The 27,356-nt window shown below is 43.3% G+C and overlaps 1 protein-coding gene across 4 annotated transcripts in view; it reads right to left on the bottom strand.

Moving 5' to 3' along the window:
- Nucleotides 1-236: 236 nt before the first annotated feature.
- Nucleotides 237-27,356, bottom strand: part of FAM210A (family with sequence similarity 210 member A) — a 38,341-nt gene continuing 11,221 nt past the window's right edge. For 3 of the 4 annotated variants that reach the window (XM_062201303.1, XM_062201301.1, XM_062201304.1), the window contains 3 exons: nucleotides 13,937-14,447; nucleotides 7,304-7,415; nucleotides 237-4,226 (listed from right to left, as the gene is read on the bottom strand). In XM_062201303.1, the coding sequence (XP_062057287.1) occupies nucleotides 3,993-4,226; nucleotides 7,304-7,415; nucleotides 13,937-14,412 (822 nt within the window). In that variant the 5' untranslated portion in view covers nucleotides 14,413-14,447 and the 3' untranslated portion in view covers nucleotides 237-3,992. Of the gene's footprint in view, nucleotides 4,227-7,303; nucleotides 7,416-13,936; nucleotides 14,448-25,148; nucleotides 25,261-27,356 lie in introns of those variants that run through there. The other variant, XM_062201302.1, reaches the window with a different exon arrangement.

Raw genomic sequence — 27,356 nt, 5'->3', positions numbered from 1 at the left:
GGGAAAGATCTTTCAAGAACTGGAGGATCGAGCCAAAATTCCTGGCTGATCATGTATTCTGGGCTCTAAAAGTGCCCCATCTCCTCCGTGAGGGAAGAATGTGGTCTTTGACCCCTGCTGTCTCTTCTTCTAGTCAACTCCACTTAGTACCAGCCCTACCCATGAGTATGTGATAATGCAAATAGGCCTGAGACCAAATTTTTTTTTTTGATTGATTTATTTATTTGAAAGTCAGAGTTATACACACAGAGAAGGAGAGGGAGAAGGAGAGGGAGAGGGAGAGGGAGGGAGAGAGAGAGTCTTCCATCCCCAATTGACCCCAACAGCCGGAGATGTGCTGATCTGAAATCAAGAGCCAGGAGCTTCTTCCGGGTCTCCCATGAGGGTGCAGGGGCCCAAGGGCTTGGGCCATCTTCTACTGCTTTCCCAGGCCATAGCAGAAAGCTGGATCAGAAGTGGAGCAGCCGGGACTCGAACCAGCACCCATAGGAGATTCCGGTACTGTAGGTGGTGGTGACTTTACCCGCTACACCACAGCACTGGCCTCCCAAGACCAAATATTTGCAGAGTAAATAAAATGCATGTGTGCTTCTGCAGTTTTCTGGTTTTGAGGGTTATGCTGCAGGTGCTACTTCCCTCTCTGAATGTCCACCACGGCCCTGTGGGCATCTGGGCCAATGCACTGAAAGACCCTGGCACTGATGTAGGCAGTTAGTAATGAGCTTCTCAAACCACAAAATACTTTAAAGGAGGGGGGGGAGGTCTGAACAGGTGAAAACGATTTGAAAATACTTCCTGTTTTATTTTAGACCTTTGGAAAATCTGGATGGTATTCAAGTCAGAAAGTGAAAAGAAGTCTCTCTGTTACCCCACCATGGGTTACCTGAGAAGGACTCCTTTAGTAATTCAGAAATCAAAAGTATCTTCTAAAAACGTTATTTCAGAAAAATCTGGACAGATGTGCTCATTTTCCTTCTGCCTCATCTGTCCCTTTCACTACCTATGCTGTCTTCTGCCGAGTCCTGGCTCACGTCTGTATGAAATACTGGAGATGGCCTAACCCAGTGCCAAGGACGAGAAAGTAACTCACTGTGTCTCACACATCTCCTTTCCTTTCTCCAATCACCTTCTGTGAGGTAGGCATCAACCACTCCTGGAATCACCTTCTAAGCTCACTCACAGGAGCCAGCCAGGGGTGCCTTCTCATCTGGAGCATGAGCAGTGCATCACCGTCTTTCATTTTTGAGCGAGTGGGGCAGCTTCAGTGACAACCAAGAAACACACAATTACACCTGAAAGCATCCTTTTATTTTCACTACCGGGAGGTAATCTTTGCAAAATGCTTGCTTTTCTCCTTTGCTGATCTTGTAAGCAGCGCCGTTGCAGGCAGAAGCTGTGACAGCAACAGATGTGGTTCATTAAAGGCTGGTCCTGCTGTCACTCTTGAATAAGCTAAGTCTCTTGTCTAATCCATTTCTCAATTGAATGATCAGTCTCCTGAGCACACCTTTCTGTCCATTTTATTTAGGCAGTGCTAACTCCTGGCTCCCTTTCCACCATCAACGCATCTCACAGAAATGCAGGAGCAGCTCTGCCTCCCTCACAGGCCCCAGAAGCTATGGAGAACAGACCCAGAGAGTAAGCCTTAGTGTAAAAGTGATGAGGATTAATATGTGTATCTATCTATCGGTTATGTATTTTTAAGGTTTTAATTTGACATGATTATATTTTGTTGGCCTGCTATTAATATCCTAACCTCAATATGTTACAGTTATCTATTTATTTATTTTGAAAGTCAGAGCTACACAGAGAGGGAGAGAGAGATCTTCTATCTGCTGTTTCACTCCCTAGGTGGCTGCAACGGACAGTGCTGGGCCCAGGCTGAAGCCAGGCCAGGAGCTTCCTCCAGGTCTCCCACGTGGGTGGCAGGGGCACAAACCTTTGGGCCATCTTCCGCTGCTTTTCCCAGGCCATTATCAGGTAGCTGGATTGGAAGTGGAGCAGCCAGGACATGAATCTGCACCCACCATAGGATGCTGGTGTGGCAGGTGGCAGCTTCACCCACTATGCCATAACAACTGCCCCCGACAGTGATCCTTATAAGCTATTTGTACTTCGCCTTAAGTATTAGGCTAGCAATGTGCTAACAAGAGTGTTTTTGTGCAATTCCTGATGCCAATAATGACAAGAGCACTACAGCGTTCCAAAGCACTCATGGGCAGTACCTCGGCGTCTCTAGCTGGAGAAACAGCACAGTCACACTGCTGCATGGCAGCAGCACTCACAGGGACTGAACAAAAGAAGTCTACGCAGGAAAAGCAAACTTTAGTCTCAATATTATTAGTAACACTAATAATAAACTAAGAACACTCAGTTTATCTCAACTGGAAAATATGCTCTGTGTGATAGGAAAAGTAAAGAGAAAATAGTTTTAGAAGCATTTCATATAGCACAGGATTTCATAGGCAATCTCAAATGACTGAGAAAAAAGGAAACAAGAAATCTGTTAATATCTTAGCATTTAATAGCTGCAAAATGTGATTTAATAAATGTACTACAAGTTAACGATTAGACGTGCAAAGGGGTGGCTGGGGTGGCGAGAGCATGCCCCCTGTGCAGCCGGAGACAGCGGCACAGGAAAGCACAGCAGCTCCTGCTCTCGTCCCGCTCCATCTCCACAGCGATGCCAGCTGCAGCGCGCTCGCTGAACAAGTACTCCAACATAGCACATGTGAACCAAAGGCATTTCTCCCCTTTAAACCACTCTCTAAAACTTTGGCCTAGCTAAAAATTTGGCTAAAAAAACAATCCTGCCAAATAGCAGGGGCCCCTGCAGGACCATGTGGCAAACCCATCGACACTCTGTTGTATTAGCAGAGAAGGCAAAGCAGACACCATCAAGAGACGACTTCCTCCTCCAACTCCAGCTCAAAGCTGAGAGAGCAAAAGGAAACAGACACACGCAAACTCACATATGCCACTGTCAGGACAGCTCTCATGTCCAACAACGGCCAGACATCATTTCAAAAAGGTCATTTAATGACAATTTTGCTATTTAAACAAAACAAAACAAAACAAATCAGCAGCAACTTAAAAAAATTTGCTCCATGATGCAATCAACATTAACACTGAAAGAAAGACACTGGTTTGCTGCATGAGGAGACAATGGAGGCCACCCTGAGTCTCCCGCGCCAGGCAGCTGTGGAGGAACATGTGGCCTCGGCAGCACACCCACAGGGCAATCCTATCACTTGTCTTCTGAGACACGAGTCAGAGAGGACACCCAGGACTCACAACCGTGTTTTCCATCCTAGCTGATCACCACCAACGCACGGGTTTGAAAAGGTACTATGGCCGTAGAGATTGCTTTAAAAATTTTTATAATGATGAGCTTCAGGTAAAAATCAGTTTAAAGGTCCATTTCCTATGTACATATAAGCAGTACATCTCATTTACAAATATATGACTGAATTTTTATTTGACTTTCTTCATCTAATAGGGTCTATACTTTAATGGGTAGGTAACTGTTAAGATAATTTTTTATAGAAAGACTAACTCCCCGCTTATTCACAGGCAGTTCTGATGATGCTAGTTTGTCTCAACAGGGAAAATACAGTTAAAACCTTAGTGGACACATGAGGGTTAGCAGGTTAACAGTTATCTGAGGAGTTCAGCACAGCCAGCAAAAGCTGCAGCAAACAGGACCCTGAAGAGCCTCACAGGGAACTCTGATGCCTAAGACGGCAGCCACTGCTTATGGCTGCTGCTGTGAGAGACTTATACAGGGGTCATTTTTTCCTTTCAAAAAACACTGATTTTTCTTGTGATATTTAACTGTACAACAGTATCTGAGTTCTTTAGCCCTCAGACTACTACAACAGTCAGGCAACTAACCACCAACAAAAACAAAAAAATAAAACAACCCAGAAGCACACATCTTTGCCCAGTCCCCAAAGGGTCGGAGTGCAGGCGTGTGCTGTCATGTAAGGACCCTACTCCACTTTCTTCTTGAAAGAAACTTTCTCTTTGGTTTCCTGGAGCTTCTCAGTGAGCCTGTCCTTGGTCTCCTCCATCTTCTCGGAGAGCAGCTCCTTGGTCTCCTCCATGCGGTCCTGCAGGTACTCCTTCACGGGCGGCGGGGTGGACATGTAGCCTCGGCTGCGCAGGTACTTCACAGTGAAGGACGTCCCTCCCAAGGTCACTGTGTACCGGGCAGGTGTTGCAATCTTCAGAAAAAGAGCAAACAGGCAGATCAACACCAGGTTAGGACTATCATCTTATGCAAACCTGGGCTGAAATTAAAGTTCCTGGGACTAACCAATCAGGATAAATGAATGCTTTAACAGGCTGAAATCTAGCATAACTATCTGTGTGGTTGTGTTCATAATATGCGCTTTTCATGAACTATTCTATGTCCAGGGATTGAAAACAAAGCAAAACAAAACAAAACTTCTGCACCAAAATAAACCTAATCCTTGCATTCCATTTTCCATGGATTTTCTGAGGTACCCTTGTGGATCTAGAGCTAAACCAGAACCAAACTTCTCCAGATGGCAAGAGACAGAGCAAGGCAAACATTTACTCTTAGTGGGTTTAGTTCCACTTCCAAATTCTTTCCCTTGACTTTTCTGAGCTTTATGCTATCTATCACAATTCACTCTGGGCCTGGCATCCCAGCTGGGAACTTCTATGAGGTCGAAAGTGGTAAAATGGGGGTGCCCACGGTACTGACAGGCCACAGCTCTACCTCTGACCAGATTTATAGACCAGGACCAAAGGGGAGACGACTGGCCACAGGGGGCCTTGACAGGAGCGAGGCTGCACTGCAGTCTGAGTGTGACTGCTGGGCTGCTGTTCACCAAAGCCCTTGCAAACGGCTGGCTGTGCTCACTCCAGCCTCTCTCCAACTTACTCCAAGAAAGTTTTCACGCTAACCCCTTCAGCAAACTGCTCCTCAGAGTCGCAGGGACTTCTAGGAAACCACACCCAGCTGTCGATCTGTAACCTGCCCCAGAACGATCAGAGCCACATGATGAAGCTCCTGCTGTCCCCAACACTCCCTGCACCCAGTGCCAGGACAGACCTGCCCCTCCACACCTCTGCCACTGACCACAGGATGACACCTGCTCCTGGACCTCTTCTTACGCCACCCCCTCCCTCCCTGGTGGTTCTCCCATTTCTTGTCTCTAATGCCATCTACACATGGATGGTTCTTACATTCAGATCTCCAGACCTGAAACTTTTCCTGGAATTCTAGCCATCGACAGCCATCTAGTGACCTTCACTTTCCCGCCCAACAGTTACTTAGTTCAAGGCTGACCTCCTGCCTTACCTGTCCCACTGCAGCCTGCTCCTCTCAAAGTCCTTCCCATCGCAGCAGGAACTCTACACTTCGGGCTCACAACCCATGGTATGGCTTCCAATCCTCTTTCCCTCACGTTTATACCCACACCATTAGAAAACCCCATCAGACTCCAGCTACTTCTCACCACCGTCCTGCAACCACCTGGGGCCTTCCTTAGGCTTCTGTGATAACCTCCTGCCAGGCACCTTGTCTCCTACCCTTGCCCTGCTACTGTCTGTTCCCAATATGGCAGCCATAGTGACTGTCGAAACACAGGTCAGAGGCTCGAAGCACCCAATGGCTCTGCATACATTCAGAGCAAAAGCTGAAGTCCTTACAAGGGCTGACAAGGCCACTGAGCTGGCATTCCCCGCTCCACTAGCCCTGAATACCCTACACCCTGGCCCCTGGTGTCTCTGCTTGGAACACTCTTTCCCTAGGAGCAGCCCAGTCAACTCTCGCCTTCTCAGAGCGGCCTTGGCTCTCACACTGCCACCTCCCTGGAATGCTCCATAAACACACCCCAGCCCTAGCGCATTCTCTTCTTAGCACTGACCATCTGAATACACTCACTCTGTGTGTACATTTTTAATTTGCTCTTCTTTTTTCTCTCCAACTGCCTCTTTGCCCCATGCCACTCACCAGAACATAAAGCCTGGGAGGGTGGGGGAAGGGGAGCAGGTCCCATGCACTGTGTATTCCCAGGACCTAGGGTGGTGCCCAGCACACTGCAGCAATGCCATGGGGTCACACCACCCAGCACTTTTCTCATCCCTGCCACGCCTCACTTTGGGGCTTTGCCTCCAGGAAGTAATAAATCTGTGTCATTCTACTTGAGAAATCATGGGTTACAGAAAACACACAGGAGGATTTGTAAATCCCTCCCCCCACCGCCCTTTCCCACGTCATAGCGAACAGTGAGGGGCACCACCATTGGCACTGACCACTGACCTGCCGTCAGCATAGTGTCAGGTTTCAGTCCCAGCTCCACAGACAAACCACCCCAGGCAGAGGAAAAACCCAGACAAGGAAGATTCCATTCTAAAGTCCATGGAGTGCATCATCAAATAAAGCAAACATTAAATAAATCCAGAGCCACCAGAGCCACGTGGGAGAAGAGCACGTGATTTATTAAGCTTACCTTATTCCCAATGTAACTAGAAACGTCATAATGTATGAATTTAGTATGCTTTAATGTAGACAAATTCAGCAATTAAGCTTTAGTCCTCTAGCCAAAATTACAGTAAAAGATTTCACAGGATTCTGGTAAGGATGACAGAACACAGTACTATGCATAGGACTAGGAAGCCGTGATTCTAGGTATTTTTGTGTAAGCAGAAGTAAAATAACATTTTCTACCCATTTTTTCTTTGGTAGATGCTTCATAGAATCTCATAAGAATTTGTCAATTGAGAAAATTACATCAATATGGCTAAATCTTATAATTTACAGTGAGTCTTCTCTTCCAAGGCCCATGGGTATAGAAACTATTTATAAAAAGAATGGCATCTGAATCCAAAGAGCATCTAAAACAAGACATATGTACCATCTAACAACTAAGCCTGAGTTACCACATAAAACAGTTTGGGTTAAACCTTACTATTTCACCTGCTAGGAAAGGTGAGCTATCATAAGCAGTAAAATAAATGCTACGTTTCAGCAATAAGTCAGGTAGCACAAAGATCTCTGCAGAGGGGAGAGGAATTGGTGAGTCTCATGTTTGACCCCAGCAAGCCAGGAATGATCCTCGACTCGTGAAGGCACTTCTTCCTAAAGCCATCGTCTTATTTACACTTTACAATTCGATAACCTTACTTTACTAGACACAGAGGAGATGAAGCACAAGGGTTTCAGTTGTAAAGGAGACTCCTGGGAGCAAACGGGGAGCTTTAAGGAGAGTAGGCAGATCAGGGGTCAAGTGTGCGTGTACCAGGGCAGCCTGTGTGGAACAGCACCCACCTTAAACATGGCATATGCTGTCAGTACATTTCCACTCTGGGAATTTTTCAGGATGTTTACTATGCTGTCAGGTAACCCAATGAGTTCTAGAAAAGGAATGACATTCACTCCTCTATGAAAAAAACAAAAAGCAATTTACATATATATAAACTTTGTAGGATATTTTCAAAAGATTATCTGAAAACACCAAAACCACAATTTACTATAATCTGTATTAATCAAATTTTTTCAAGTTGATTCTGCATTGCCAAGCACTTGAATTTCACTCCACTTACATGTGACTTGACGAACACCACACACACACACACACACACACCCCATCACTGTCGTGCTGCATCTTACCGTCTGCAGCTTCTAGTCTGCTTCTGCGCGTGGCATCCTGATCAGTCCATTCAGAAGAGAGCAGTTATTAGAACAAAACGGATAGCTTTAAGGAAACCAGGAGATGAGGATTGGAATCATCTACCTGATCTTACATTTCCTCAACCAAATCCCACTTCCTTAGAATGCTCCAGCTCAAATTTCAATACCTGAGTTTTTGCCTTTAAAATTACAAGTCAAACTATCCTATTATTGTAGGAAAAAGCCTCACTTACTATGCTATTATGCAAAGAGTAAATGATTCCAGAGGTTTGATGAAAACTTCAATTCTTCTAAAAGGATGCTTCTAGTCTATTAACAGACTTAAAAGGCAGAAGAAGAAGCAATTAGCATAAACTGCAATAAGATTTTGGATGGAGGGCGAGAGAGAAGGCAGAGAAAGTCTCCAACATGAGCTGCTAAGACCTGCTTTATTTTTAGTCTCCTGATGAACAACACTTTGCTACTCCTGCTCTCCCGTTCCTGCTCCCTCACTCTCTCCCTGTGCGGTTTTACAGTCCCTGTGGCTCTTCACTCCTAAACTAAAACAAGGTCATTCCCCTACATAAAAATAATTATCACATACGGGAAGCTGAGCATATATTAACAAGTGATTTAACATACTATCTTCAGTAAAGTGCCCTAAATTGCCCCAGGATGTCCCTTACTGCTATCCTTGTCTCTCCTGGCCCCTTCTCTCCGAAGTGCTTCCCAGCAGGTCTTCTTGGGAGGAGGCCGGGATGTCTTCCCTGACACTGATATCTTATGGCATCTGGGCCAGCTGCATGGTGGGACCTCTCTCAACACGGGTTTTCTGTTTCCTCATGACTAGATCCAAGGTAAGTCGATGCTGTGTCCATCTCAGCGCATCAGAGCAGGGGCTGTCACATGCTGGTATTCCTGAGCCTGCCTCTCGGTTGTGGCAGGGCCATCCATGGGTCACTCCACTGGGAGTGCATCTTTCCCTTTGTCATTAGGAAAGGGAAGCGGGCTTGGGGAACAGGCTCAGCCTAGTGGCTGGCTAAGATGACCACATCCTGCCTGGCCGCGCCTGGGCTCTGTGCTTGCCTTCAGCTCCTGACACCAGCTTCTTGCCAATGCAGACCTCAGTAGAACCGTGATGGTTCCATTAGTTGGGTCCCTGCCACCCACATGACAGATGTAGATTGAGTTCCTGGCTCCTGGCTTCAGGCTAGTTCAGTTCCAGCCATTGCAGGCAACTGAGGGGTAAACCAGCAAATGGGAACTCTGTCTCTGTTTCTCTACACCCACACTCCCCATTTTTTTTTTTAAAGCAAAATCTATGGATTAATTATTATTATTATGGAAAGTGTGATCTCTTAATTTAAATATTAAAAAATAATTTGGAGGGGCCAGCATTGTGGCATAGCCAGCAAGGCTGCTGCTTGCAACAACAGTATCTCATTTGGGTTCTGGTTTGTGAGCTGAAAGCGCTGCTTCTGATCCAGCTCCCTGCTAATGGGCTGGGAAAAACAGCAGAGGAAGGCCCAAGCTTTTGGGCCCTTGCCATCCACATGGGAAACCGTGATGAGCTCCATACTTCTGGCTTCAGCCTGGCTTAGCCCTGGCCATTGCAGCCATCTGGGGAATACACCAGAGGATGGAAGATCTCTCTCTCTGTCTCTTCCTCTAACTATGACGTTCAAATAAATTAATAAATCTTTACCACCCCCCCCCCAAAAACAAAAAAACAAACAAACAAAAAAAAAAACTGGGGCCGGCACTGTGGCATAGCCAGAAAAGCCACCACCTGCAGTGCCAGTATCCCATATGGGCACCAGTTCAAGTCCTGGCTGCTCTACTTTTGATCCAGCTCGGCCGGCACCGTGGCTTAACAGGCTAATCCTCCGCCTTGCGGCGCCGGCACATCAGGTTCTAGTCCCGGTTGGGGTGCCAGATTCTATCCTGGTTCCCCCTCTTCCAGGCCAGCTCTCTGCTATGGCCCAGGAAGGCAGTGGAGGATGGCCCATGTGCTTGGGCCCTGCACCTGCATGGGAGACCAGGAGAAGCACCTGGCTCCTGGCTTCGGATCAGCGAGATGCGCTGCGGCCATTGGAGGGTGAACCAACGGCAAAAGGAAGACCTTTCTCTCTGTCTCTCTCTCTCACTATCCACTCTGCCTGTCAAAAAAAAAAAAAAAAAAAAAAAAAAAAATCCAGCTCTCTTCTATGGCCTGGAAAAGCAGAAGATGGCCCAGGTCCTTTGGCCCCTGCATCCACATGGGAGACCTGGAAGAAGCTCCAGGGTCCTAACTTCAGATCAGCCCAGCTCCAGCCATCCAGCCATGCAGCCATTTGGGGAGTGAACCAGTGGATGGAAGACCTCTCTCTTTCTCTGCCTCTGTAACTCTACCTTTCAAATAAATAAATAAATCTATAAAAAATACAAAAAAAAATCAGAAAAAAATAATTTGGTTAATTGGGAAAGGGTGTCTAATTAACCAAAGAAATCAAGGAGGGGCTAGAACTGTGGCACAGCGGGTTAATGCCCTGGCCTGAAGCACAAGCATCCAATATGGGCACTGGTTTGAGACCCGGCTGCTCCACTTCCGATCCAGCTCTCTGCTATGGCATGGGAAAGCAGTAGAAGATGGTCTAAGTCCTTGGGGCCCTGTACCGATGTGGGAGACACGGAAGAAGCTCCTGGCTCCTGGCTTTGGATCGGCATAGCTCCGGCCGTTGCGGCCAATTGGGGAGTGAACCAACGGATGGAAGACCTCTCTCGTTCTGCCTCTCCTCTCTCTGTGTAATACTGACTTTCAAATAAATAAATAAATCTAAAAAAATAAAAAAGAAATCAAGGAGTATTCTCAACAGTTACTCTGTGTAACTCTGACTTTCAAATAAATAAATAAATCTAAAAAAACAAAAAAGAAATCAAGGAGTATAGTTACCACTCATCACCATCAGAGAATAACTATTACAATTACTCACTGCCTAAAATAAGAGGAAACCAGAAGAACTCAGGGAGCATTAATTAAAAACTCAACTATAATACATTCAAATTCAACTATGATCCAATCTGGTTTATCTCTACTTCTTAATCTTTTCCAACTCTCTATTATTTATTATTATTTTTTTATTCTTTTAAATATTTATTTATTTATTATTTGAAAGGCAGAGTTACAGAAAGGCAGAGGCAGGGGGGAGGGGAGAGAAAGAGAGAGGTCTTCCATCCACTGGTTCATTCCCTAAATGGCTGCAAAAGCCCAAGCTGGGCCAATCTGAAGCCAGGAGCCAGAAGCTTCTTCCCAGTCTCCCACATGGGTGGAGGGGCCCAATGTCTTGGGCCATCTTCTACTGCTTCCCCAGGCTATAGCAGAGAACTGGACAGGAAGTAGAGCAGCCAGGCCTCTAACTGGAGCCCATATGGGATGACAGCACTGCAAGCAGTGGCTTTACCTGCCAGGCCACAGCGCCGTCTCCTCTCTTTCTAGATAAAGATACAATCCATTAAAGTTCAGATCTGGAGTTAGTCATTCCATGGTTCTAATCAACTCACTAAAATAATCAAGTAATGTTCTGCTAGTTTTATCTTCTGGTACCAACATGGTTATGAAATTATTCCATTAATCATTTCCTTCTCCCAACCAAGTCCAGAACATAAAATCAATATATTTAAAAGCAATCACGAAGGGGCCAAATACAAAAGTTAGTGATTAAAGAAATAAGCATCTAGTTCCTCTTCTAAATTGCTGACTTGATTTTCTTTTAAAAAAAAAAAAAAAGGCTCATTTCATTTGGAATTGCTAAATGGGAGTTATGATCTGTGCAGTGTTTGTCAGACAGGGGTGGAAACAAAGCTTAGTTTAAATTAAAATCTATCCACACGCACAATTTAGATCTTCCTGAAATAAGAATTAATGAAATACAGGGGACACTTTGCTCTGGTTCAGAGGAGGCAGTCAGGCCAACCATTGGGTGCTGCCGTGAGACATCATCCTTCTAGACACAAACGACTTTTCCTTTCTTTTAATAGTAAGTAGGCAATAAGAATTTTTTCCAATTTAAAATGCTAACATACAGCAACTATCTTCTTATTAGTCGATTTTAAAAAACTATATTTAATACAAAGAACTTCAATTTGACAATAAAATCGTCTCACAGACACTGCCATTTGAACATAGCCTACCTTCCTTTTTCTTTCATCCATGAGTTCTATTTCCTAAGTATTACTGGTGATAAAGGTCTTCACTTAGAACACATTAGTTCCTCATACTGAAATATTATGGATCTATTGAAGACAAAAAGGAGTGCTGCTTAGGAAGCAGCAGGTCCTGTGCTACACAAATCAGTGGCACGATACTATAACTCAGCCAGCCAGGCAGTCCTGCTGGGCAGCCGGGGGTGGGGGGTGGGGGCGGGGCTTGTGACCAGTTCTCAGTCCCAAGCCAAGTTGTGCAAGGTAAGGGATGTGAGTTTAAAGTGCAGTCTTCCACTGGATTCAGCCACAAGCACTGTGCAGAAAAAAAGCGGGGGAGGGTAAAACTAAGAAAGCTGCACATCACAGCAGAGGGCAGCCACCATCCAGGTCAGGTGCCAAGAGCACACTGTCACCTCTATCACTGGGTCACTCTGCATCTTCTTTTTTAGTTGCATAACTCCTTCACCAAAGAAGGCAAGGGAAAGTAAAAGGAACACAAACATTCTTTTTAATAGTCAAATTAAGGGGCCAGCATTGTGGTACAGTGCATTAAGTTGTTGTATGTGATGCTGGCAAACAATTGTCAGTTCAAATCCAGTCTACTCCAATTCCTTTCCAGCTCCTTGCTGGTACTCCTGGAAAAGCAGTGAATGACGGCCAAGTATTTGGGCCCCTGCTCCCCAGATGGGAAATGTGGGTGGAGTTCTGGGCTCCTGGCTTTGGCCTGGCCCAGAACTGTCTGTTGTGGCTATCTGGGGTGTGAACCAGCAGATGGAAGATTCTCTCTCTTTCTCTCTCTCTGTCACATTTTCATTTTTTTTTTTTTCTTTTTTAAAGGTAGCCCAAATGAGACTCTCATATTCAAATTAATTAAAAACAGATTTATCCTTCTAAGGCCAGGATGCTGAAGGCATATTAAAGGCAACATAAGGAGAGCAGAAGAAACAGGGATTACTCAAGTCACTTCCACAAGACTGAATTACAGGAATCCTTAATGGCTCAGAAAGGAAGTCTAATATGTACAAAGCCATTCATTAAATAGCAGGACTAAATTTCTAATAATTTTTATTCAAGAATGTTTTTTGTTCTGTCAAAAATTAAGGACAATTTTGAAGACTTCTATAAATACTAAACATGCCCGGAAGATGTCATTAATAAACAAAGAATTCCACAAAGCACAGATACAGGATCTCCTGGAAAGAAAGGCACAATTCTTAAAGAAAATAAGCCACTGACCCAATGCTGCAGCCTGAGGCTGCCGCCCAAGCTCTGCTGCACCAGGCCAAGCTGTGCAGAGCAGGCATTTGGCCTTCCTCATGGCAGAATCACTGGTCCTCCTGCTGCTACAGCAGTGACACTGCAACTCAGCTTCAAAGGAACAGTATTTAACAAGGATGCGTTTAGAAATTCTGCCCTACAACAGAGTCCAGGCTCAGCCACACACAGTTTAGAAAAAAAGGTCATAAAATCAGCTGGAGGAAGTGACATCACAGCATACACCTGCAATCGGTATGTGTCTACAACTGACAGTGGCCTGTCGCCAAATATTTTAAGAATTTCCCACCAAAAGCATTCAGCCAGCAAAACAGTTGTCTTTTTTTTACATTTATAAACACCCTAGGAAACACATAAGTAGAGGACCCATGGTGCTGCCAAGTTTCTGAAACCTGCTATTTTATCTCCAGGCTCTCCTGAACGCTGGCTGAGAGCAGCACAGCAATGAAAAGCAAGGGCCGTGAGATCAAACAAACCTAACTGGGCTTTGGTCCAGACTCCACCTCTTACCAGCTGAGTTATTTTACTTCTCCTTGCCTAATCTGTTTTCTCATTGATAAAGTGAGAAGAACTGTTACTTCTGACTTCATATGGTAGCCCTGAGGATGAAATGAGTTGATACAGGTTAAAAATTTAGCAAAATGCCTGCTGCACACAGTAAGCAAACGTTAGTGAATATTCCCAAAATGTGAAAAACAGCTATGAAGAGTAGTCATTTTCTGCCAATCAGACATTCAAGCATTTTAAAAACTATTTAAGGCTACCATTAGTACAATTAACAAGGTTAACATTGTGAGAAAACAAGGAAAGAGGGCCAACCAAGCGAAAACTTACTTGATGGCTGCATAATAAAATGTTCCAAACCACACACCAGAAGTTATTAGATGCACTGGAATCAAGACTTTCCCATATTGTCTAAATGTTCTCTTAAATCGCTGATAAAGACTAATGGATTTGTCTTGTAAAGGATCAGACTCTTCCTTTTTTTCCGAAGAAGCTCCTTGAGCTGTGGCCTTGGATGATAAAGCCCTCTGGAATAGAGTGGCTTGCTCCCATGGTTTATGGTGCAGGGTCCCGGGTTGGGGGTGATGAGCAGCCAAAGGCTTCCTCTGTTTTGCAACACACTGGGTAGCAGGTAAGTGCAGCCACTGTTTTTGAGGGCCTTGTGCCAAAACCACTTTGGATTCAGCATTAGACAAGATTAATGGTCCCTTTATGGCTTGACAGTGTCCCAAGAGACCAGCTTTCTGTGGTTCCAGGCACGTCCTGTGTGCCAGTCGAGATATAGTCCGTGGTACGTTCCATTGCATTTTGAAGGATGGTGACAGACTTCAGCGTCTAGAGCCTAGATTAAAAAATACCAGATTATACATAGGTTTCCATTTTAAACCAACTGACCATTAACTATCAGGAAGAAAAAGACTCTTAATTTCTTACTTACCCAATCCACAGAAATTAATCACAGTACACAGCTTCAAAACCGTAACAGTAAGATTTAATTGAAACACATCATTTAAACATGATAAAGTAACCAGACCGGGAATCACAGAGGGCGCTGTTTTGAGGCTATCTTGTAACTACAAAAGGGATGTTTCTATTATTCTACAAAGAGAATAAACCTGGAGAGAAAAAAGCTGGATTCTTCTGTTTTGGAAACATAATCCCACAGAATTCATTTTCAGACTCCAAGCCCACCAGGAAAATGAGGATGACTTCACAGTTACAAGAATGAACCTGCTGACCTAAAGGTGCTTTTGCAAACCACGGAGCACCACACAGGTGCTGGCTATTATTACAAATATCAGGGTCTGATGATGACTGGATGTTGGTTCCCTTTGCTGTGTAATACCTTTGGACTAAGTTATGGAAAGGTATAAATCGTGTCTCCAATTGGTCAGAAGAGTTGGCCTCTTTTCCCCCTGAATCAAAGGTGGGGAGTATAAAGGGTATACAGTGGGTCTAATTTGGCATCACTGTGGGATTACAGTATATCAGTCTTCTCCAGACACCTAAAACTTTTTTTTTCCAGCAAGGCAATATAATGCAATTTTATGAGTTAACAATATTATTTTGAGCAAATTATTTGGCCTCTCAATGCAAAGGTCTCCCTAGCGGGAAGTAGAACTACAGCAGCCATTACTAAATGGTCAGTTTGTCCTCAGCAGCAGGCAGTACCCCTGCCCCACAGCCATACAACATCAGCTACCCTTACTACTTCTACATTGAGAACAGATGATCTTATCTTTTAAATTGTATATGAAACAGTAAGGTTTGAATTAGAGTCCATTTTCCATGAAGACTCATTATCTAGGATACAAAGTTGACTGGGGAAACAAACTGTCACTGTAGAAAAGCGCCCATTAATGAACTACCCACCAGTACAATTATTCCCCTCCACTACTCCTTGCCTAATTAGTAATTAACACCAGGTTCTAATAGTCTCTCACAGTTAATCCAACAACGCAATGCAAATGGTGAGTTGCTAAGTGAAACTGAGAATCTTGCAAGATAAATAGGCTCCAGGAAGCCTTTAAAAGCGACACAATTGATAAAATCAAAAGCAAAAATCAGTGCCGTGAAGAATCTGAAGAATCAGACCAATTAACAGCCAAAGGGAATGGCGAGCCCTGGGGTACAGGGGTGAAGCCTCTGCTTGGGAGGCTCACATCCTTTATCAGAGAACTCAGGGTCCAGTCCTGCCTCTGCTTCTGATCCAGGTTCCTACTAATGCACTCCCTGGGAAGCAGCAGAGGATGGCCCCAGTACTCAGACCCCTATCATGTACATGCAGACCCAAATGGAGTTCCTGGTCCAGCCGTGGCTATTGTAGGCATTTGGGAAGTGAACGTTGCTCTGCTTTTCATGTAAATAAAAATAAACATTTAAAAAAAAAAAAAAGCTAGAGATAATGACCAGTGCTTCAAGAATGCTTTAAATATGGAAAAATTATTAAGCATCTTTTTATTTTTACAAAACGGACCCTCCTATGGCTATTCACTGTGCAAGTCCAACAGGAAGCAAAGCTATCTCACTGTGTCCTCCTGTGGCCTGCATCTTTGGCTCCATCTGTGCCATTCTCCGTGCACATGGGGCCTCTGCCATCAAGGACTCTCCGAAGCTCAGCTGGAATGACAATCTACCCACCTACTTACGAATACCTCTTGGGCCACAGGAAACTCAAACAGGATAATACTCCAGCTACAAGTACGCTTCTTGGCTTGTAATCAGTATCACAATGGACAGCCTTTGGTTGTCCTGCTCACTGCTCCCTTGCAAGCTTATGGCAGTAGCCACTCTAAGAAGAGACCCCTACAACAGAATACCCTCAGATTACAGTCTGTGTTGCAGCAGTAGTCATAGTCAGCCCCTACTTGTTCCGCTTGGCTGTTGCTTCCCTGCAGTGAATGTGTTCAATGAATCTAGCCCTGCTTACTCTATCTGTTCTGCTGAATTCTTTCGCTACCTGTGACCTGCAACAGCAGCCTCCAGTGGTTGCTTCCCATGATGTGCACATTATCAGAAGCTAGAATGGGCAGCAGAGCTAGGACTGCAATATAGGATGCAGGCATCTTAACTGATAAGACAAATACCACCTCTAAATGTATCACTCAATTCTATTTTGTAGGATTTTCTTTTAAGTGCTGTTATTTGGTTATTCTGAGAAATTGCTGACACAGGAATGGCTCTGAAAGCCTGCCCCTGGTAAAGAAAATTACATTTATAAAGGCAGTCTAACTCAGAGAAGTAAAAAGTGAGCAAATGCCAACAGCTTGCTGTTATCTCCATTTCTGCCTAGGAAAGATCTTTTCCCAGGAAGAGATCCCTGACTACTTGGCTGCTGGGGGATGGGGAGGGAGGGTGGGAACAACTTCCCCTGCAATACAAGCCAGGTCCTGCTCCCTGTGCTTCTCCTGTCCCCAGCCTTCTGTCACCAGAGATGCATCAGTGGTCCTTGTCTTCATACAAGAATTTCAGATATGAGCCAGAGCAGCAGTCAGCAAGGTAGCAAAGTTTAAGAACACACCCGTTGGGCCAGGCAGGCATCTTAGCAAATAACCTAGAGCCCAGTCTGCACTCAGCCTGCAGTTTCCTAGATGTGGACCATCTGTTTCTCCTCCTCCCTCCCTCTTCCGCGCGATGCTGCTGGCAGAGGCACAGTTAATGAAATTCCCCCAGGACTTTATCAGACATGGTGGTGTTGGCCCAAAAAGCAGCCCCCCTCCCGCACACACATACACAGGGCAGGGAAGAGTCCCCTAAGCTGCCCCAGGGGAGGGTTGGGATCCAGCTAATAAGGTGATCTGGCAAGGGCAAGACTTTAGGTGTACAAATGCTGGTCGACTTCCAAGGGGTGTGTCTGTGCTTCTTCCCTCATTCAACTGCATGAAATTCCCAATCTTGTCCTTTAGCCCCTCTCACACACCTGGGCTTCTGCTTCCACAGCCTGCAAAGAAGACAAACCCCACCCCTTTGTATGGGCTCTGTGTAAGCTTCAATTGTCTGGCTCTGCTTTGCATTTCATTCTGTATGTGTATGCCTCCTGTGTTTAGGCACACTAATAAAATTTGTTATTTTTCTTATTAATCTAAGGTCAGTTTTTTAAAAAAATATTTATTTATTTACCTGAAAGTCAGAGTTACAGAGAGAGATACCTTCTACCCTCTGATTCACGCCCCAGAATCGCAACAGCTGGGGCTAGGTCAAGACAAAGCCAGGGATGCTGACATTTACCCACTACACCAAAATGCTGGCCCCCGGTCCATTGATTTATAACCTAAAATTCTCAGGCCTTCAAAGGGAAAAATTACATTTATAATCCCCTAAAGCTAATCCCTCAAAATCTGGTTTTATTTATAAGGAAGGCCTCTTTGCCTTAACTTTTACAAGAAAAGTAAGTTTGAAACAAAAATTTGCCTTTTGTTGTTTCTGCTTTCCTTAGCTCTTTCCAGTTTATAAAACCAACCTCCTGGGGGCTGGCATTGTGGCATAGTAGGCTAAGCCTCTGGCTGTGGTGCCACATTTCATAGGAATGCCAGTTTGTGTCCCGTCTGCTCCTTCAATCCCAGCTCTCTGCTTATGGCCTGGGAAAGCAGTGGAAGATGCCCCAAGTGCTTGGGCCCTCCACTCACATGAGAGATCCGAAAGATACTCCTGGCTCCAGCGCCGCAGCTCACTAGGCTAATCCTCCACCTGTGACGGCGGCACTCCGGGTTCTAGTCCCGAACAGGGCGCCAGTTCTGTCCCGGTTGCTCCTCTTCCAGTCCAGCTCTCTGCTGTGGCCCAGGAAGGCAATGGAGGATGGCCCAAGTGCTTGGGCCCTGCACCCGCATGGGAAATCAGGAGGAAGCACCTGGCTCCTGGCTTTAGATCAGTGCAGCGCGCCAGCCATAGCAGCCATTTGGGGGGTGAACCAATGGAAAGAAGATCTTTCTGTCTCTCTCTCTCTCACTGTCTAACTCTGCCTGTTTAAAAAAAAAAAAAAAAAAAAAAAGGAAAAAAGAAAGAAGCTCCTGGCTTCAGATTGGCTCAGCTCCGGCCACTGCAGCCATTTCAGCAGTGAACCAGCAGACAGAAAACCTTTCTCTGTCTCTTTTTCTTTATGTCTGTAACTCTGCCTCTCAAATGAATAAATACAATCTTAAAAAAAAATTAACCTCCTTTGCTCAGTCTATCAGATCAGAGCATAGATTCTTTTTTTTATTTTTTTTATTTTTATTTTTTTATTTTTTACAGGCAGAGTGGACAGTGAGAGAGTGACAGAGAGAAAGGTCTTCCCTTGCCGTTGGTTCACCCTCTAATGGCCGCCGCGGTAGCGCGCTGCGGCCGGCGCACCGCGCTGTTCCGATGGCAGGAGCCAGGTGCTTCTCCTGGTCTCCCATGGGGTGCAGAGCCCAAACACTTGGGCCATCCTCCACTGCACACCCTGGCCACAGCAGAGAGCTGGCCTGGAAGAGGGGCAACCGGGACAGGATCGGTGCCCCGACAGGGACTAGAACCCGGTGTGCCGGCGCCGCAAGGCGGAGGATTAGCCTGTTGAGCCACGGCGCCGGCCAGAGCATAGATTCTAAAAGCCAATGAAGATCTGTAAACTAAACTGGTTTTAACTACTTTTTGACAATAACATCAATATAATATACAGAAGATGTAACAATTGTAAACATGCATACATTTAATGAGAAGGTCCAAATAAATGAGGTGAAAACTGGCAGAATGGAATGAAGAAAGAGATGATTCTCCTGCTACATTTAGGGAATTAAACTCAGCTGGCAGAAAATCACTACGATCTGTTAACAACACTGTTAATCAACAATCTAAATGAGATTATTTAGCAAGAGTAAATGCACAGTCTATTCAAGCTTGCCTGGAACATTCAACAAGACAGACCACATTTCTGAGACATAAAATATACCTTAACAAATTTAAAAGAATGAAAATCTTGTAAAATGTGTCCTCACACTACAACAGAATTATACTAGAAATCATTAACACAAAGATAGGTGGGAAATCCAAACATCTGGAAGTTTTTAGTCTACTTTTAAAATAACCCATCAAAGAAGTTTAAAAAAACATTTTTAAGTAAATGAAAATGTAACATCAAAATTTGTGGGATGTAGCAAAGCAGGGCTCACAAGAAAATTCCAAGCTTTGATTGCACATTTAGAAAAGACCTGAACTCAGTAAAGGCACCATTCTTTCTCCTTAGAAAACTAGAGAAAAGAATAAGCAGAGGAATAGAAACCAGAACAGAAATCAGTGAAAATAAAAAAGGGAAAACAGAGAGTATCAGTGAATCCAAAATCTGGTTCTTTAAAAAAAAAAAAAAAAAAAAGAATGAAATTAACGACTGAACACAATATCAGTATCAGAAATGAAAGAGGAATACAACTACCAATCCAATAAATATTAAAAAGGTAGTTTATTAACTTAGATGAAATGGACAAATTCATTGCAAAACACAAACTACCACAACTCATACAAGGAGAAATAAAAGACCTGTATTTAAGGAAACAATCAGCAATTAAAAAAGCAACAGGCCCAGAGAGTTTCACAAGTGAACTCTACCAAACATTTGAGGAAAATAATACTAAGCACACTTCCTTCCAGAAAATGGAGGCAGAGGAAAGACCTCATTTTATGTGCTTGGTATTCCCCTAATCTCTAAACCACCCAAAGATAATCCAGGAATGGAAGACCACAGACCAACATTCCTCATGAAAATAGAAAGTTACATCTTCAACAAATAGCAGCAAATCAAATCCAGTAGTGTCTAGAAAGAATCACATACCCTGACTAAATGAGATTTTTTTTAAAAAAATTATTTATTTAATTTAAAGTCAGCATTATACAGAGTGGGAGAATAGTGAGGGAGGGGGGAGAGAGAGAGAGAGAGAGACAGATCTCTCATCCACTGGTTCACTCCCCAGATGGCTACCATGGCCAGGGCTTAGCCAGGCCAATGTTAGTAGCTTCATCTGGGTTGCCAGGGACCCAAACACTTGGACCATCTTCTGCTGCTTTTCTCAGGCCATCAGCAAGGAGATGGATTGGAAGTGGAGCAGCCAGGACAAGAACTGGCGCCCATATGGGATGCTGGTATAATAGGCAGCAGCTTTACCTGCCAACCCCAACTCTGCCCCAAATGAGATTTAATTCAGCTATACAAGGATAGTGCTATCATTTAAAAACCAACCCATCATATCAACAGACTAATGAAAAAGTACATAAACTAATGGAAGAGAAACATCTGGGGGGAAAAAAAGCCACACCCATTTGCAATTTAAAGAAAACAAAGTACTCTCTGCAAACTATGAGTGGAGTGAAACTTTTTCAACACTACGAGGAATATCCATAATGGGACATCTTCCCCTAAGACTGGGAACAATGCAAGGAGGAGCTCTCTCACCACTCCTATTCAGCAAAGATGGCACTCCAAGTCTTAGCTGGTATAGTCCTCCAGTGAGGTAAAAATTTAAAAGTACATAGAAAGGAAAATAAGAAATAAAACTGTTTTTCTTTGCACGTGGCATGAGTGTCTATGTAGAACATCACAAAGAATCTACAAAAAGATTCCCAGAACAACAGGCAAAAATAGCAAGATTACAGGGTACAGTCAATGTATAAAAGTCAACTGCTTTTGTATATACCAGCAACAGTAACCAATATCAGTTAGAATGGCACCCAAAAAAAAAATCACTCCAAGAAACTTAAATATAAATGTAGCAAAATACAAGTATGTACAAGACTTATCTGAGGAAAACAAAACTCTGAGAGAAGTCAAAGATATAAATAAATGGGAAGATAGTCCATGTTCTTGGACAGAGAGATTCATCATTAACACTTTTTGTCAATATGATCTATAGGTTCAAAATTATAATCCCAATCAACAGATTCTAAAGTTTGAATTCATTTACCATAAAGCTGCAGGAATCAATAGGCTTTCATAGTGAAAAAGATTCATGGATTGTTAACAAAGGACAAAGGCAGTTCAAAGGAGGAAGAACAGTCTTTTCAACAAATGGTGCTGGCTGGCCAGCTAGATATCCATGTGTAAACCAATGAAACTTGAGACTTTTTATATCTTTCACAAAATTTAATTCAAAATGAATGACAGGCCTAAGTATAAAATGAAAAAGTATAAAATTTCTAGAAGGAAATCTAAATGACCTTAAGTTGGCAATGACTTTTTAGTTACACCACCGAAAAGCTACCATCCATGAAAGAAAAATTTGATTAAGTGGGACTTCATTAAAATTTAAAATGTCTATCTAGTCCATGACACTGAGAAAACAAAAAGATAAGTCATATACTGGGAGAATATATTCACAAAATTTATATATGATAAAGGACTTATAACCAAAACACACAAAGAACTCATAAAATTCAATAGCAAGAATACAACCCAGTTACCAAATGGGATAAAGATGTGACCAAATCTCCCACTAAATAAAATAGATCAATGAAAAGATGCTCATCAGCCTGTCACCAGAGAACTGGAAATGAAAAACAATGGACACCATTATACAGCTATTAAAACAGCTGAAATCACACCACCAAACACTGGTGAGGATGTGGAACAACAGGAATTCTATTTTGGAAGAGATCTTGGCAGTTTCTTACAAAGATAAACTATAAAATCTTAGAAAGGCATACTATGGGGTCCAGCAATTACATTCCTAGGTCTTTACTACTCAAATGAATAGGTAACTTATGTCCACATACAAACCTGCACAGGGATGTTTATAGGAGGTTTCTTTACAACTGCCAAAATCTGGAAGCATTCAAGACATCCTTCAATGGGTGAATGGATAAACATGTGATTCCTCCATAAAATAGAGTATTAGTGATAGTAGTATTAGATTTTAAAAAATATGAACTATCAATCCCTGAAAAGACATGGAGAAACCCTAAGTGTATATTGACCAAAGACAGTCTGAAAAGGTTTTGTGGGAAAACACAGTCTCTGTACCTTTTCACATAACACTTCTGATGACAACTCTGCAAACAGTACTCTCCTACAACTCTCTCACAATCTAGCACACTTGTGACCAGATGTGAAAGGAATTTTCCCACAAACAAGCAACTCTTCACATCTCTGGAACCTGCTGAATGGCCTATAATGTAATTCTGATACTTCTACCTGGGCATTAGAGCCCACAGGTTAACGGCTCATTTTCACCAAACTGCTCCCAACTCTAGATGTCCATTCAAATCCCAGGAGGTGACCAGTGCTTTTGGCTGATGAGCTATCAATCAAGATTCCTGGAACTCCCACCGCCCTCAGGTTTGGTAATTTGGTAGGATGTTCTCAGAACTCAGGGAAACATGTTTTGGGGATTATTATGAAGGATTCAATTAGTCAGATGAAGAGGTACCTGGGGTGAGTTCAGGAAGAGTACCAAGAGCAGGCGTTTCTGCACCCCTGGAGTTGGGTCCACCAGCCAGGAAGCTTACCAGCTCTGCAGGTCAGGAGCTTTTATAGAGCTTCACCTCCAGCCCCACCTTTCCTGAGACTGGCTGATGGGGTTCAAAGTTCAGATCCTTTACACATTAGGTAGCCTCATTAGTATAAACTTAGGTGTGATCTTCAGGGCTTGTGAATACAAAAAAAGACACAGAAAACAAAAAAAGCCTCACACTTATTACCTAGGAAACAAACAAGGTTAGGAGCTTTGTGCCAGAAATTCCTGAAGGAAACAAAAAACATGCAATCATCCTCCATATCTATGGATTCTACCTGAAAAAAATTAGGGAAAAACTGCATCTAACCGGAATGTATTTAGAACTGTGTTCTAAATATTCCCTGAACAGAACAGTATAACAAGTACCCTGTATTAGGTATTATAAGTAATTAGATATGATTTAAAGTATACAGGAGGATGTATGTAGGTTATATTCAAATACTATGGCATTTATAAAAGGGACTTGAACATCTCTGTTGGTCTTGGAAGCAATCCCCCATGGATACCAAAGGATGAACATACTCCTTACTACAGTATTATACTGTACGTTTCCAACTCTATGACATCTTAGAAAAGGCACAACTATAGAGATAGTAAAAACACATTTGTCAAGGGTTGGAGGGTGGCAAAGAGATGAACAGGTAGCACCTAAGGCACTGTTAGGGCAGTGAAATTATTCTATATATAGTAGAATGGTGGATACATATTTGTGAAACCACACAAAAGTATGCAAAATAATGAGAGAACGCTAATGTTAACTATGAGCCTTAGTAAACAATAATAGGGGAAACCGTAGGGGTAGGAGTGTTATAGATAAGGAACTGTCAGGGACTAGAGAAAAAGCCAGAGGAAATGTCACATCTTTCCCCAAAGCTGCCGCTAAAAAACCCCTTCTAATGGCCTGCAACCTAAAAATCTCTACTGCAGCATAGCTGCCACCCAGAACCAGCTCCTGCTGAAAATATCCAACATGGCTGCTGACTACTTCATCACAATGACCTCTAGACTATTATATCATTATAAGACTTCCATGGCTGACACTCCCACTCCCATCATGCTCCCTAGGCCACGACACTGCCAAGACTTCCTAAAAAGGCCAGAAAACAAGCAAACAACAAATTCCTGAAAAGCTCTGCCCAAACCCCTGCCCCACCCCGTGCCTCTGGACTACATAAAGGGATGATCTGCACCCCAGTGGGCTGCAGCTCACTACGGAGTGTGCCCACACTCAGAGTGTGCACTTTTGCTTTGCCAATACATTTTACTTCTCTGCTAACTTTATCTACAACTTGTCCTTGAATTCTTTTGTGGGTCAGAGAAAAGACCTGGACCCCTCAGCTCCCCAACGTGAAGGTGGGTCTGTGGGAATGCCAATATCTCTGCTCAATGTTTCTGTAGGCCTAAAACTACTACAGAAAATCAAGTCTATTAATTTCTTTTTAAAAAGCACACTGTGGTCTTGCTAAATAAAACTGACAGTGGTATAGCCTTGCCCTGAAACACAAGTATGAAGCACTCTGAAAGATGAAACAGAATAAAACCAGCAAGTGAAGAAAAGAATTTCCCCCAGTTATTCAAGCTCTCTCCGAGTCACCAAATAGGACGTAATTCAAATTTTCTCCAACAGATTAAGAATATCATAAGATTTATTTAATTTCTTATCACACCTTCACTGATGGTTAGTCAAATTCAGTTTGCCTGTTAGAAAAAAGGAAGGCATGCAATAGTTTCAATTTAATTTCTAATGTATAATCCATCTCTTTCAATCTATTCTGTATTCGGTGCTTTCTGATACCAGAATGAGCCACAAAACAGGCTGTGCTAAGGACAGAGCAATGGCTTAAATCTTCAGGAAAGGTTATTATGCCCCCTAGTGAAGTCCTATAGAATTTCCCTAATAATTCAATGATTTCTAAAACAGTCAAATCTATCTTTTAAGAAGTCAATGATTTTTCCCAAGTTACTAAAAATATTCATTTGTACAAGATGCTTATCTTTATTTCCAGAAGACCCAAGTTCCCGAGCAAGCCAGAGGGGTCTGTGAGGGTAACACGACTACAGAATCCACATGGCCCACTGCCACTCACCTCCTTTTCAGTTCTGGCAGTTGTTCTCTCCGTGCAACCTGACAGAAATGGAGGCATTCCTATCACAAAGACCAAAGCTCTTTCTTGGCTCTTTTCTTCATCCCTCAAATATAGGATTTATGCACATCTCCTGTCGGCTGCCTGGGAATGGGAACATTGACTACCTTTACCCTCGGATTGCAAACATCTGGAGCCAATAATTATATTGTGTCCAGAATGAAGATGCATATAAGAGGTTACCAGACTCTTTATGAGTATTTTTATTAAGTACTCATATATACATTCATTATCTTTTGTTTGTCCCTCAGCCATTGTTCTTTCTCAATATCTAAAATTTCCTACAAAGAAAATTTTACTGCTTTGTAACACATCAGTACCATATCTCTGTCTTCTTTGGAACACCGATTTAAAGCAAATCTGCATTTCTTGAATTCCTAAAACCCCATATAAAACTCTTTTACTTTTATAATTTCTGAATGTAAATTGATTGACATTAGCACTCTAAGTTATACCAGTAATTACTAGTGCTAGCTTCCCTTCTTCATCTTCTTATCCAGTGAGCTGGTCAAACCAGACTCATGCAGTAGGGTCTTCCTTCATCTAAACTTTGGCCATTAATTCAAGTAATCCTAGTGTAAGGGAAAAAACTGTTTCCCCTCTACTCTCACAATAATAATACCTCTGTAATCAAATGTAGAGATTCCCCCCTCACACCATAAACAATTCTCTCAACACTAAGTGTCCCACATTCACTCCATCAGATGCTACCTATCTTAAGACCTTGAGTCAAATCTCACAGGTTCAAGGTGTAGTCCTGACTACTCCCCACTTCAGATGCAAATCACAAGTGAAGGTGGTCACTTACACTTCTGACTTGAATGGCTAGAACTTGGGGTTCCCATCTTGGGTTCAATTAATTCCATAAATCCTCCTTGGGTTTGACAAATTTGCTAGGAAGACTCACAGAACTCAGGAAACATTTATTTGTATTTACTGGTGTACTATAAAGATATTATAATAGATACAGATGAGAGCCAAAAGGAGACAGAAAGGGTGAGGTATGGTGAGGGCTCCTATGGTTTTTCTGGGCACACTACCCTTCAGGCACATCCATGTGTTCGGCACCTGAAAACTCACTTTATCTTATTGTTCAAGGGTTTATTTAGAGCAAATTCTCTGATCTCTAGCCCCTTCCCAGAGGAGGGAGGGTGGGACTGGAAGTTCCAATCCTATAATCCCTTCCTGGAGACTAGCCCCCAACCTCTCTAGCGTAATTGCACAAATTATGGAGGGACCTCATTTTAAACTTAAAAAAAAAAAAATACTCCCATCACCCAGGAAACTCTAAGGATTTTACAAGGTCTATGACAGGAACCATGTGTACTTCATATTATCCTACACCTAGGTTCTTGAGCAAATCATTTCTAGTCACGTCCTTAACCTTGAAATCACCTGCTAGCTCTTCACAAATTAAATCCTCACAGCTACACTATCCCAGTCTGCAGCTACTTCTATTTCCAGCCTCCACAGCCTCCTCCTAGTGCCTGCCCCCTCGCCCCCCCCCCCCCCCCGTTCCCTTTCCCTTTCAAATCTAGCAGCTCCTCCTTGTTTCAGCCTGAGGTCTTCACGCAGCTTATCTCCTACTGCACATTACTGGAATCACCGCTTTGTCTTTCTGCCACACCATCCCACAAAATCCAACTCTGAGACTGTCCAGCTGTTTTTTTCCACAATTACATCTCAACAGTTGAGCACTGCTCCTGAAGTCTATACAACTGAGTAAATAGTAGCAGCACATATAGACAGTATTCAAACATCATCCTATCTCGAAAGGCTCTCAGTGCTGTATGACAATTCATGGTTTCTGGTCGGCTCTCTCCCACATTCCCCTCAAGGACTCTTCTACACTTTGCCCAATCTCTCCAAGCCTCTTACAACTTACTTTTGTCAGACGATAAATTTAAGTCAGATGATGACCCTCCTGTTTAAAAACTTCTCTTGGAGAGCCTAGTCTGTACACCTGCTTCCAAAGCCATACCTAATCTCTTCCCTCACCTCACCTATTTCTTTCTCTCATTCTAGTCTTCACTGACTCTGCCCTCCCCCGCTCCCTTGCAGCTCTGTCATCATGCTAAAAAAGTCCCTGCCTTAAAATTATTGCACCGGTTGTTTTCCCCCATTGGAACAGTCTTTCCCCCGATATCTGCA

The sequence above is a fragment of the Lepus europaeus genome, chromosome 9 (genome assembly GCF_033115175.1).
Source record: "Lepus europaeus isolate LE1 chromosome 9, mLepTim1.pri, whole genome shotgun sequence".
Classification (NCBI taxonomy): domain Eukaryota; kingdom Metazoa; phylum Chordata; class Mammalia; order Lagomorpha; family Leporidae; genus Lepus; species Lepus europaeus.
Note: the sequence above shows the minus strand (reverse complement) of the source record. Positions and strands in the feature narration are given on the sequence as shown.